Below are 14897 nucleotides of genomic sequence, written 5' to 3' on the forward strand. Positions count from 1 at the left end.
GGGTTGTCATTATGATTTAAAAGAGAAAACACAGTAGTTTGACAATAAATGGCTTCACCCAACCACTAACCATGAGGGGAGAAAAAGTTTTGGTGTTATCATTCATGTTCTCTGATTAAAGGCCAAGAAAGCAAAAATTCTGCCAGGGTATGTAAACTTTTGAGCACAATTGTATATTAGTCGAACATTCACTATGGCAATGCTCCTTTGTTCGTCGCACCTTATGACATTGAATTGTATAACAATTTGGTTAAAAGGAATATTACTTTGAAGGTCTTGTAATTGCAGCTCTGTTGATAAATATTTCCAAATAGTACAGTTATGTGGTGACCTGGTGAAGTGGATTTGTAAGGTACGCAGGGCAGTAGTCATGGGGGAGGAGATGTTGTTCTCCCACACCCTGGCACCCCACAAATAAACAGTGTCCCAGTTCCCATGTGCTGTAAGTGCAGTGTAGTTCACTCATGTTTTGGCCACAGGCCAACACTGTCTCCACAATCCCGGATTCAAGTACAACCATCTTTACCACGCAGTATCGAGCACAGCACCATCTACCACTTGCTTCCTCCACACAGAACATCTCACTCAGCACAGTTTACCCCTACAATTGATCCTCCTGTCAGTCCCAGGGTTTCCCAATCCAACTCCGTAGTATACCCGAGATCCACGTTTCCTTCACACGGTTCCATGCCCATCTTCCACTGTATGGAAGGCACATTGGTGCTCACCATATCTCCTATCTCAAGCCCTCAAGCCCTAGGCTTTGGACATTGCAGGAATGTCTGTAGGGAGTTTTGTGCAACCTCATAACGCCAGAACGTCTTTGCCCACACCATGCTTTAGCCCATTGCACCTTGAACTAGCCCAGCAACTTTCACCAATGAACTCTCCTCACTAGAGTCGTTGCTTTCTTACTGTCCCTAACCCCTCTCACTTTGGGCATGACCAATCACCAACTGTCTCCTTTCTGTCTGGCCCAGCAGTCAATTGCTGGACAAACTTCACCTTTCACCTATTTACCTTCTGTCACTACCCTCTAAGGGTAAGTTCACACAGGGCGTTTTTGCTGCTTTTTTATGCTAATTTTCAGCTGCTTTTTACAGTACCAGCAAAACCTATGAGATTTCAGAAATCTCACGCACACACATTGTTTTTTTGTATGATCAGTATTTTGTGCTTTGCTGCGCTTTTTGGACATAGAGCACGTCACTTCTTTCACCATTTTTTCAGCGTTTTTCACTCATTGACTTGAATAGATGGTGAAAAAACACTGCAAATACGCAGGTTGACTTTTCTTGCAGAATATTTGTGACCTCACACTCCACTCTGCTACATCTAGATGGCAGGCTGCATGATGCGTCCATGCAGCCTGTCATCCAGTAGAGCAGACCCGAACCCCATTCACTTGAATGGGGGGCCTGACAATACAGTGTTTGACACGCTGTCATATGCATGACAGCATGGCAAACACTGCTTGTGATCAGTGGGGGAAATCATCCCCGCCGGTCAGAGCCGCGGTTCCCATGCTGTCAGAAGATAGCGGGAGCGCTCAGCTGTGATCAGAGGTATAAAATTTACCTCCAGTCACTGGTGTCAGCTGATGGGACTACTTATCCCATCACCTGACACCTGCTAACGCTAATTACAGTGACAGCAGGAGTGGCAGATGGGAGTTTTCATCTGCCGCTCCTGCGCTATTAATACATTTTTTTTTTAACAGCGTGGGTTCCCCCTATTTTTGATAACCAGCCAGACAAAACTCACAGCTCGGGGCTGCAACCCCAGCTGTCAGCTTCAGCAAGGCTAGTTATCAAGAATAGAGGGGACCTCACGGTTTTTTTAATTTATTTAAATAATTAATTTTAAAAGATGGCGTGGGGTCACCCAATTTTTGACAACCAGCCTTGCTAAAGCTCACAGCTGGGGGCTGATATTCTCAGGCTGGTAAGGGGCCATTGATATAGGCCCCCCAGCCTAAAAATAGCAGCCCGCAGCTGCCCAGAGCCTCTGGTGGTGAGGATAGTCTTGGCTGCAGGTAATAATAATAATAATAATTTTTATTTATATAGCGCCAACATATTCCGCAGCGCTTTACAAATTATGTAGTTGCCAAGTACCACACAAGGGCAGACCCCAGGACTGAAGCAGCTGGGAGGGTCAGAGGCATGGGTTCATGGTACAGGAGGGCAAAGACTAAAGCATGGTTAGACTGCTCCAAAGTTGGGGTAGGCAGCACAGGATTAGTAAACGGAGCCAAGGTCAGGAGCAGGGAGGTCTGATATGACAGGTAAACAAGCCAGGTCAGGAACAGTAAACAGAAAATGGAACGCATGAACGGGTGCTAAACACATAGGAACTAGTGATGAGTGAGTGTGCTCGTTAATCGAGATTTCCGAGTATGCTCAGGTGTTCTCCGAGTATTTTGGGCGTGCTGGTAGATTATGTTTATGTCCCCACAGCTGTAAGATTTGCGGCTGCTATACAGCCTGAATACTTGTGGGGATTTCCTAACAAACAGGCAATCCCTGCATGTATTCAGGTTGTCTAACAACCGCAAATTATGCAGCAGCGGCGACTCAAACATAATTTCCAAGCACGCCCGAAATACTCGGAGAACACCCGAGCATGCTCGGAAATCTCGAGTAACGAGCACAATCGCTCATCACTAATAGGAGCCAATGTTCAGCCGGGAAGTTGTAGGTGGAACCACCTAATAAATACAGGCCCTGCTATCAGGGTATAAACCGGGGAATGTAATCTCAGCAGGACACCTGAGTTGAGGTGAATAGGGGCAGATAGTTTATTATATTTAAATTATATATGTCATATATTGATGGAATGCTTGGATTTATGTAGTGCTACTTCTAGAACTGTAATAGATGATTTTATATAAAAGACACAAAATGAGTGGCAGAAGTAGAATAAGCCATTTGGTGCCCAAGGTTAACATACAAATATGTTCACATCATAACAAGACCTTGATTCTGCAACAGTGTTCCCATATGTCACAGCCACAATTTCCTACAAGTGTATGCCAGTAGTTTCAGTTCCAGTGTCCCAATTATTGCCAGTTATAATGCCACATAATTCTGATATCAGCCTCTTGTAACATGAGCAACATGCTATTACTATCTGAAGTTCCTCTATTATTTCCACCTATAATATTCCCCAGCAACCAGCTACAATGCTTCCATTAGTTCTATCCACAATACTACATATACATTTTCCAAAATATTCCCTCACAATAGCATAATTCTCAATAACTCAGTGGCATGGTGTCATGCACAGTGTAGGACAGACTAAATGCAACACAAAGGGATTAGGGGAAGGGGGGTCCAACACTAGGGAAGCGGGGAGTGGAGACTCCTAAGCAGATCTAACATCACCCTGTCTGCCCCAAGAGACCCTAAATAAGGTTCGGACCTATCGCCGAGCAGGATATCTAGCGGTAAGTCCTGCTTAGGGAAGGGGTAAACGTTGGTCAAACCCCACTAAACTAAAGACAGCTAGGATACACAAAACAAGGGGAAGCTTGAGCAGACTCAGAGAGAAATACTGTCATCCTTCAACTCCAAAGAGGACGCTAGCCTACTGCTGCAGCTCAAAAGCCTCAACAGGGAAATAGAAAAAACACCCACAACTCCCAACAGGAATTTGGGAGTTATAAATACCCAAATGCAGGTGACACCATTAAGGCCCAGGGGAAATGGCCATTAGTCTGCAAGTCCAACCGCTGAGATCTTCTGCAGTCAGGTGCAGTGTGGCTGTCTGCAACCTCTGACACACCCGTGAGACATGGGTAACAGTAACCAACCATAGTGACTCAAATGGTCACAGTGGCAACGTCCCCCAATAAGCAGCTCCAAAGTCCTCAGGAGTACTATTGCCTAATTTCGATCACCTGATAAAAATCGACATTTGATGCATTAGGTTTTGGTAAGTTTTCTAGCAAAGGGGTAGTGGGTAGCTTCTCAGGGCACAGTAACATTGAGGGGCCGAATATCGAGTGGTTAAGCTGGTGGATCCTCTAATTTCTCCTTTATTCCTCGGTTAATAGCACATTGCATCCTTCTCCCAGTGAGCAGAGCACTTAATACTTTTGGGGATTTGATCATGATTAATACTTTCCTCAATGCTGAGAAATAGACAGATACTTATCCATCTTATGTATCTGTTGTGTCATTTTTCAAACGTTTCATGAACATTTTTATAACAATTTTGGTCGTCGTCAGTTTTTTGGAGGGTTCTCCCTTGTTGCCCTTGTTTTTGTGACTTTTACACTTTTGTTTTCAAAGTCTTTTTTATCACTCCATTGAATAATGAATCAGTAAGTGTTTTCTTTACGCAAAAAAGATAGCAAAATGGTCTAAAAGACCATTCAATTTCAATTTACTTATTTTGTAAAGTACAGAGCATCTTCCGAGCAAAAGATTGCACAAGTCACTTCTTATAACTACGTTTTAGAAACCAGAAGTGATTAAAAGACATTTAAAAGCCTGAAAATCTGCACAGAAAGTCATTTCTACATAGAAATACATATGGTATGTTAATTATTTCTGATGTTTTTCAGGCAGTTTCTGCCTGAAAAAGTCATTGTGTGAACATGTGCATACAACCACAGCATAATTCATCAGTTCAACATATAGTTATACCACCAGATATCCTCTAACTTTTAGGTCTTGAACAAATGTGAAGAATGCAGGACATGTTGGTTCTCGAAGGAAGAATTGCATCATTAGAAATAATGGCACAAATATACAGTATAAGCATGCTCTAATATGTGGGAACCTGGAGCTCCACACAATGGAAATAAAGTTAGAGGATTCATTAAAAAAAATCTTATTGTAGTAATTCAGCATTGAGTATACGATACTTTATTTGTATTGGTTTATATGAAGTGATAGTTAAGACACAAAGGGAAAGGTATGTAAAGGCATGCAAATCATCCTGATGTCCACTGCTGTTGTTTCATATATCTTCTCTCATTCCTGTCCACTTTAATCACAGTAGAAGTCGATAGCCTGTATAAGAAAAAAAATGTCAGGAAGAGCATCAAGATCAGTTCAACAATAAAAGATTGAGTAAAGTTCTCTACTAGTGATGAGCGAATATACTCGTTACTCGAGATTTCTCGAGCACACTTGGGGGTCCTTTGAGTATTTTTTAGTGCTCAGAGTTTTAGTTTTTCTTGCCGCAGCTGAATGATTTACATCTGTTAGCCAGCATAAGTACATGTGGGGGTTGCCTGGGTGCTAGGGAATCCCCACATGTAATTATTCTGGCTATCAGATGTAAATCATTCAGCTGCGGCAAGAAAAACTAAAACTCCGAGCACTAAAAAATACTTGGAGGACCCCCAAGCATGCTCGAGAAATCTCGACTAACGAGTATATTCGCTCATCACTAGTCTCTACTAGTTGGCCAGATTAACCACTTCTCCCTTGAGCCTGTTTTCACCTTCATGACCGGACAAATTTTACAATTCTGACTACATTGGTTGGGAAGTCCTTCCCGATCATGACGTATATGTACTGCAAATGTCGGAAAGGGGTTAAAGAAGTACTCCCATTGTTGTCATTCTCTTAATATATTGCAATCATATTATATAGCACTGTGTACTTACAATTGCTCATTTTGCCTATAGAGGACATTATGACTTCCTAGGGGCAAAACGTGGCCACTATTTTCAGGGGCACTTAAACATGGGGTTAATATTCTGTAGGGGGCAATATTAACATCTATAGGGTACAAAAAAAAGCTTTTTATTTAGTAAGCGGCACAGTGGTGGACATTAAGAGGAGCATTGTTGTTGTACCACACAGCAGGTACAGTAATAGGGCGACATGGCAGGATGAGGAGTTTGTGCAGGTTGGGAATAGATGGGGACAGGGCTGGAAATGTGTGAAGTAAAATGTGGTTTTGTTGTAATCCCTGCAGACGAGTCGTGGCTGGAGTACTTGTCATGTCGGTTTGAGACATGGGAAAGATGGCAAAAGTGAGCCACTCCATCAGAAAGAACGTCTGCTGTAAGGCATCCCAAATATCACAGTAATCACTGCACTGTAATCACTTATATGGTCTGCAGGACTGTTGCCTACCACTATACAGTCTCTGTTTGGCAGTAATATCAGTTTGGTGTTTGCATGGAGATGTATTTCCAGCCTGGTCATCTGCTTAGGTTCCCCTATACCCACAATTAGGGTACGCCACCATACCTGTAAAAGAGGGCCCGCTCCGAAGTTTCGCACATCTTGAGCTGAACTCCTAGCTAAGCCTCTGATCCTACTGATAGATTCCCTTTAAGAACTCTATTCAATGTAAATAACAAGAGGGAGTCCTTGAATTGATAATATGGCCCCCACAAAGCCCTGATCTCATATTTTTTTTCCCTCTCCTTCTTGGCAGAGCCATAACTTTTTTATCATTCCATCAATATAGCAGTATGAGGGCTTGTTTTCTGCATGATGAGTTGTACTTTTGAATTGATTTTACCATATAGTGTACTGGAAAATGGGGAAAAAAATCCAAGTGCTGTAAAATTGCAAAAAAAAAGTGCAATTCCACAATTAGTTTTTTTTTTATTTGTCATGTTCACTATATGATAAAACTGGCGTGTCAATATGATTCCCCAGGTCAGTATGACTTTGCACATACCAAACATGTATTAGGTACTTTTTTTATTTAAGTGGTGAAAAAAAGGTCTAAAATTTGTATAAAAAAAGTTTCCACTTTTTGGGATCTGGGAGTGGGTTATTTTTTACAGCTTAATCTGACTTTTTTTGGAGCAAGGACTATGCTTTTGGAGCACAGATTTTTCAAGAATAGTTTGCAGGCGACATTTGCGGAGACTCTAGGGTGCCAGAAAAGCAGAAAAACCCCCAAAGTGACCCCATTGTAGAAATTTCACCTCTCATTGAATTCATCTACGGCTGCAGTGACTATTTTGTAACATCCACGCTGTGCTTTTTTCTGGAGAATTGCAAATATGCCAGATTAGTGCCCATACATTGTGCCCCCATACAGGGTAGCGCCTCCATATATTTTAGCGCCTCCATACATTATGCCCAGCTTGCACTTCTGACGACACGCACCCCATCATTTTTTAATTGAGGTCTCCCTGCTACAGTAATGCCAAACATGTGGCCTCTAACTGTGGTTTAGGCACAGTGGGGCTCAGAAACAGGTATTATATTTATGGATGTTTCCAAATTTAAAGTGGTGTGGAACAACGTCCTACAAAGAACTAGTATATAATAAATATACACATGATTATTACTAAATAAATATTGTTGAAAGATAGCATATATACATGGGACCATGCAAAATATAATACCTATGGATTCAATACAGTGCAAAATGTGCAAAGATAGAGCATAAACATGTGACCAAGCAAACATTATACCTATGGATTTAATAAAGACTTTGGGAGATGGGGTGCATGAAACCCCAAAGTGCGTTTTGCGTCTTCTTCTTCAGGGCGTGTTCTATCAGAAGCTTGTGAACCCCTGATATTTCCAGTGACAGATAATGGAGCTGATTGGGGGCTCATTTTGTGCGGGATAAGGTTTTTAATGGTTACATTTTGGGGTACATAACATTTTTTGATTGCTTTTAGCATAAGGCTGGGATCACATTTTTGTGTTCTATGCTGAACATAAATGTGATTCAGACGCAACCTACAATGCAACCACTCACTATAATGAAGCACATGGAGACACTTTGGACTCCATTTGGCATCTGTTCCGGTGGTATCCAGCTAGTGCAAATGCATAACGTAATGATTGCGGTCACAGGAGATGTGACCTCGACCGGGCCCATGCAAGAAGGGTTACCACTGACACCAGCACCTATTTCAGCTGAACTGTAATGGTGCACTGGAACCCATTAGGAGAGGATGTCAGCTGACGTCGCCATGCCCGTCACGAGCGGCACATGACAGTGATGTCATGCACTGCCAATACCGTGCCAGGATAGGGGGTGTTATTTCAGGAAGGGGGTCATAATACCAGGAAATAGCCCAGTACGGAGGACATTACACCAGGAAGGGGGATAAGATGGCAGTAATTGTATCAGAATTTAGAACCAGGATGGGGGTCATTATTCCAGGAATGGGCCTATGATGGGTGACATTATACCATGAAGGGGGACATTATTCCAGGATAAGGCCCAGAATGGGGGACATTATAACAGGAGGAGGTCCAGAACAGTGGATATTATAACAGAAAGGGCACATGATGGGGGACATTATACAGGAAGAAGCCTAGGATGAAAGAAATTATTACAGGATGGAGGCCACGATGGGGGAGATGATTACAGGAAACAGCTAGGACAGGGGACATTATTACATTGGAGGCGAACGTGCATTTCATTATAGGATCTAGAATGTTACAGGGGCCCATATATCTGACCAACAAGCAGGTGAGAACCCAAGTTCAAATTTTGCACCGGGGCCCATGAGACCTTAGTTATGCCACTGGGCATTTCACTCCTAATAAGTATCATTACAACCTCAACAGGGCAGGTAAAGTATGCCTGCGCAGGAGCCGCGGCAGGAAGCAAAGAAGATGACGTCATCATATGAAGATGGGAGGCGCCGGAGCCGGACCGCTAAGCCCATTGGACCGGACCGGTACCACCCTGGGTGAGTATAATATAACCTGTTTTTCTCATCTTTCAGGTTACATCGGGGCTTATATACAGGATTACAGAATGCTGTAGATAAGCCCCTGATGCCTGTGGCCTTAGCTTATAGGCGACTTTGGGGGTGACAGGTTCCCTTTAATTTTTTTTTAATACATGACATGAAGTCAATGAAACAACATAAACTTAATTTTCTTCAGCTGCAGTTTTTTTGGGAATAAAGCCACGTTGCCCTTCTGAGATCCTAGACCCTAGACAGCTATCGGGTTGATCATTCACACACAGAAGCCCTGAAATAACTTACCGTTGTGGGAAATTCTTGAAGATCATCCTGATACACATTCAATTCCATAATGAGACTGCTTGGAAAATAACCAATATGTCCTATCTGATCCCTGTAGTGCTCAGTATAAACCTATCAGAGAGAAGATATAAATAGAAGAACATAGAGGATGTGTCATCTGAAAATGAACTATTGTATAAATTAGCTTTTTGTGTTAAAGGCATTTTTATAATGATCCAATAGTGGACCAATGCTTTCAAGTTATGTGCTGAAAACATACAAATAAATAAGAGACAATGGTGTAAATTTCCATTTTTCTCAAATTAATTTGGTTTTCATTTAAATTCTCTTACATGACAGGCCAAGTGAAAGACCAAAAAAAGGCAACAAGAAATCCATTTATTAATACTCCATGGTTGAAACTGAAGTTAAAATGTAATAGGATAGACAAAAGATACACTGCAATAAGGTGCCCACTGGGTAAAAATAAAAGCAAATTGTGCAGCAACATCCAGAGCCCCCAAATAGTAACATCCATCTCCTGCCTCCTCACAGTAGTGACTCCCCGAGCCCCCCATCATCGTATAATGATGGCCAAAGCTTCTGCACAAAAATCATACCAAGGAGGTCCCATCTTACCCTTATTCGATATTTTTGCATCAAGCACTCCCACTATCGCAAGCAGCTGCAAGCACCCCTCTATCTGGCAATATCATCCTATGTCCAGCTTTGCACTTAACTTAATTTATCTCTCCAAACCCAAAATCAAGATGCATGAAAATCTTCTATGCGTGACTACAACCAGAATCACAATCTTGAGACCTGCTTCTTAGTTGTTAGCTAGACTTAATGCTAATGCACCAAGTTGGCAGATAGCTGATAGCCACATTTATGTTCCTTTGAGTCACGTTATGGATCCCTGCTCTAAGGAGAGAGGAGGGCAAAAACGAGTGAAAAGCACTGACCACAGTTAGACACGGGCAGACTTGTGCTGCAATTTAAAGCTACTATTGTAACTGACTACAGTGCTGGATTCACAGTCACACAGCTCAGTACTTCTCTATAATGTCCTCTGTGCTGCTTTATAATATCTTCCATGCTGTTGCAGCTTTGCAACATGTGCTACACCGAAAAAGAAGAGCAAAAAACTCACAGTTTCTGCATATTGTATTGTATCGTATCCCGCTAGCTCAGACACAAGTGAAAATTAGAGATAAAGCCTGCATAGGGGAAGTTGGTGAAAAATACAGGATACAAGTCATATAATGGCCAGATATAGTAGTATTCCTCATGTACACACCATCTACACATTATTTGAAAAAGGTAATTTTAGACAACGACTGTACTACTGAAAATTACCATGGTGGGCAAGTTTTCAATTGGTCTTACGGAGAAGAAAGTCACACAAATACTACTGTAGCTTAAGGCAACATTTTGTTTGCACCTACTACAAAAAATGTACATTAATGAGGTATACTGTAAGGAGAGAAACTAACCAGGGTTGCCTCATCCGTAATGGGTCCGGAACCGTCGGGTCTGTCACCTAGGATACAGGGGGGAGAGCTTGGGGTGTCCCTGTGCTCGAGAGAAGGGGTGTGGCTAAGCAGACAGTTAATGCGCATGCAGAAATTCAAACAGTTCATGTGGGAACGGCACGCGCACGAGAGTCCTGTCAGAGGAGATAAGCTGTGAGGCGATGGGGCGGCACTGACTGGAGCCGGGGACGAACAGACACGCTGACAGGAAACAACCGACGGGGACCCGCTGAGACACCACAGATAACGCTGTCCTCGCTAACACCATTGTCCACGCTTACATTGCGGACCTTTAAGAGACTGCTGACTCAGCCGATGACGCTGACAAGACCACCCCGGCCAGAAGTACTGACCGTGAGAAGCAAGGTCTGTTTACGAGATACAGGCGCTCATCGGTATGGCACAGCAGACCGAACTGGCCATTATAGAGTGTGTCAGGACAGTGTCACAGGGTCTGGCAGTGTAAAGACTCTCACCGCTGAGGGAAGAGACTGTTCCGCCTTCCTCCCTTCATCCATTGGGATCAGTGCCCGTGATAATGCCAAAGACTATCATCGCAATCGCCAGGTTCACCATTGGACATCGCCACCGCCAGGACCACCAGAGGACACTGCCATCATCAGGACCACAGGAGGACACCATTAACGCCAGGGAAGTTTGCCCCATTTTTTTCACAGAACTGTGGCAGATCCTTTTTTTGGCACGTCATCTAAACTTCCTCAGTCATGGGCAGAAACACACCCGTGGCTGATACCCAAAGTGTTAAGAGTATTATTTGTATTATTCACCCCTGTTCGTTAAAAAACCTTCCCTCTATTAGTTCTCTCTGTATTAGGTATAACCTTGCTCCTTATGTACATTTCTCCCTGCGAGGAGTACCTACTGTTTATTAAACCCCTTGGTCTGCCTCCTGTCCGTCACTGCATTCCCCAACCTGCTTATAATACATCCAACAATAGCCAGATGTTCATGGATGCCTTAGCATCTGTCCACCATCGGGTAGCATTATAAAACAAATAGTAATACTATATGCTATACTTTTTTTGCCAGTCTCCTTCTGTATAGGCTGCATTCTACTAAACAGTTAAACAAATAGTATGCCTAGAAACACGGGGTGGCCCAGCAAAAGTAAAAAGAACACCATGTGGCCTCCATCTGGTGAATGCGGAGCTGTGAAAGTGTTAACATGTATGTGGCAAAGCTTGTTAAAGGTCGATATTGACTTTTAGAATTGCTTCTTCTGATAGGTGGCATTAGAGTCCAAGTCGTCTTTCCTCTCTGAAGAGTTAATTTGAATATATAATTTCCCAGAAGAGCATTGCATGGCATATAAGCCTCCTTACCCTGGCATGTCAGACATGTCACTCTCTATAAAGAGAAACAATACCCCTTAGATCCCACGTACACTGGCACACACATGGAAAGTAGTTCACAAGTAAATGTGCACTCAGACTTACGCAAACTTTAAAAAGTCTACAACCTAATGACTTTATTAAGAATCATATCAATTTTAAAAATAAACATAATCAAATCGAAACTTACACTCCCAGACCAAAACTCTCCTGCATCATCGCCTTCCTTCACCAGCTTAGTGTAGACATAGACCAGCTCGTCCCTTTTGATGTTTATAAATCTGCAATCTGGAGCATTATAATCATCCAACGCCTTCCCAAAGGATATAGCATCTAAAAGACATAAAAAAATAAGGAGCTTTCAGAAAATTTCTTTCCGTGACCTTAACATAGCCAAAAAGTTTGCTTACACTTAATTAATATTCGGAGTTTGTTCCCCCTTTGCTATGCGCATAAATCTGTATTGGAGAAGCGGAAACAAGGCTAAAGTGAAAAATCCCCCTGGTAATAAGTAATATCTTTAGTACATACTGTGTAAAAAAGTGAATAATTAATGTAGTCAAATAATGGAAAATAATAAAGTTCCATAAGCTTTTAGGTCCAAAATGTTCACATATATACTCCGCACGGTAATCTTACTTCAAGCACACAGACATTACAAGACAGAAGAAATATGACCTCAGAAAGATATATTTTTATTTTGTCCTTGGAACAGGAAAAAAAAAAATCTCATAGATATTAAAGTTAAAACTGGGAAATTAGAAAGATCCAATTTCAATACAGTCGAAAGAAAAAAAAGAAAAAAGGTCTGGTAATAAACCGAAGAAGATTTATCAAGAGATTACCGATCTAGGAGAATATAAAGCACCAGTAACTTAATGTAAAAAAAAGAATACATTAATATTTACGTTCTTGGCAGACTTACAAACACATTCGTCGTCGGCACAAAGTTTCTTCTTTGCCAATTTCTGCATGTAAGCTCCATTTGCCTCTTGATCCATAAATCCAAGACACAAGAATATAACCGCAAAATAAACAACCAGAGACATTTTCTCCCAATATTTCCTCCCTTGTTCTCTGTGGATGTCTCCGATCTAAATACAGTGTTTCTCAGCACCCTAAATCATCAGCAGCTTTATGCAGACGGCGAAAACATCTGGAAAAATGCAGCCAGCCAGTAGGAAATGACCTGGACGGCATTCCATTCACTCACATGGGCACATGGATACAAGAGGATTCCTGTGCGCCTGTTTACCAAAAGCAAAGAGAGGATTCACATAGTAGGTTCTCCAAAATAAGCCCGTACTTGCTGAATGTCCATTACTGCATCAACTACGTAGATGGACAAGTAGGAAGAAAGATGAAAACATAGACATAAAGAGGATATATAAACAAATATTGTTGTGTCAAGATTTTTTACACTAAAAAAAGTATTATGGTAATAACATGCTATAGTAAGTCAATAATGCACATTAGAAGGTTCCATAGTTAAGACCCTTAACCTTACCTGAAATTGAGGGCTCCTGTTATTGATTCTGCATTTGCATGCCTACTCCTCCATGATAATACAGGTCCTTCTCAAAAAATTAGCATATAGTGTTAAATTTCATTATTTACCATAATGTAATGATTACAATTAAACTTTCATATATTATAGATTCATTATCCACCAACTGAAATTTGTCAGGTCTTTTATTGTTTTAATACTGATGATTTTGGCATACAACTCCTGATAACCCAAAAAACCTGTCTCAATAAATTAGCATATCAAGAAAAGGTTCTCTAAACGACCTATTACCCTAATCTTCTGAATCAACTAATTAACTCTAAACACATGCAAAAGATACCTGAGGCTTATATAAACTCCCTGCCGGGTTCATTACTCAAAACCCCCATCATGGGTAAGACTAGCGACCTGACAGATGTCAAGAAGGCCATCATTGACACCCTCAAGCAAGAGGGTAAGACCCAGAAAGAAATTTCTCAACAAATAGGCTGTTCCCAGAGTGCTGTATCAAGGCACCTCAATGGTAAGTCTGTTGGAAGGAAACAATGTGGCAGAAAACGCTGTACAACGAGAAGAGGAGACCGGACCCTGAGGAAGATTGTGGAGAAGGACCGATTCCAGACCTTGGGGAACCTGAGGAAGCAGTGGACTGAGTCTGGTGTGGAAACATCCAGAGCCACCGTGCACAGGCGTGTGCAGGAAATGGGCTACAGGTGCCGCATTCCCCAGGTAAAGCCACTTTTGAACCATAAACAGCGGCAGAAGCGCCTGACCTGGGCTACAGAGAAGCAGCACTGGACTGTTGCTAAGTGGTCCCAAGTACTTTTTTCTGATGAAAGCAAATTTTGCATGTCATTCGGAAATCAAGGTGCCAGAGTCTGGAGGAAGACTGGGGAGAAGGAAATGCCAAAATGCCTGAAGTCCAGTGTCAAGTACCCACAGTCAGTGATGGTGTGGGGTGCCATGTCAGCTGCTGGTGTTGATCCACTGTGTTTCATCAAGGGCAGGGTCAATGCTTTATGGTGATGAAGATTTCATTTTTTCAGCACGACCTGGCACCTGCTCACAGTGCCAAAACCACTGGTAAATGGTTTACGGACCATGGTATTACTGTGCTCAATTGGCCTGCCAACTCTCCTGACCTGAACCCCATAGAGAATCTGTGGGATATTGTGAAGAGAAAGTTGAGAGACGCAAGACCCAACACTCTGGATGAGCTTAAGGCCGCTATTGAAGCATCCTGGGCCTCCATAACATCTCAGCAGTGTCACAGGCTGATTGCCTCCATGCCACGCCGCATTGAAGCAGTCATTTCTGCCAAAGGATTCCCGACCAAGTATTGAGTGCATAACTGAACATTTTTTTATTTGATGGTTTTTTTGTTTGTTATTAAAAAACACTTTTATTTGATTGGATGGGTGAAATATGCTAATTTATTGAGACAGGTTTTTTGGGTTATCAGGAGTTGTATGCCAAAATCATCAGTATTAAAACAATAAAAGACCTGACAAATTTCAGTTGGTGGATAATGAATCTATAATATATGAAAGTTTAATTGTAATCATTACATTTTGGTAAAT

The 14897-nt window shown here is 42.0% G+C and overlaps 1 protein-coding gene across 1 annotated transcript; it reads right to left on the reverse strand.

Moving 5' to 3' along the window:
- Positions 1–4858: 4858 nt before the first annotated feature.
- Positions 4859–12949, reverse strand: OTOR (otoraplin). The gene is made up of 4 exons (XM_069768746.1): positions 12736–12949; positions 12001–12143; positions 8945–9055; positions 4859–5021 (listed from the first exon to the last, which is right to left on the reverse strand). Exons 1-4 carry the CDS (start codon positions 12857–12859, stop codon positions 4998–5000), a joined length of 402 nt encoding a protein of 133 aa, XP_069624847.1. The 5' UTR covers positions 12860–12949; the 3' UTR covers positions 4859–4997.
- Positions 12950–14897: the final 1948 nt, after the last annotated feature.

This window comes from Ranitomeya imitator, chromosome 5 (assembly GCF_032444005.1).
Source record: "Ranitomeya imitator isolate aRanImi1 chromosome 5, aRanImi1.pri, whole genome shotgun sequence".
NCBI lineage: Eukaryota > Metazoa > Chordata > Amphibia > Anura > Dendrobatidae > Ranitomeya > Ranitomeya imitator.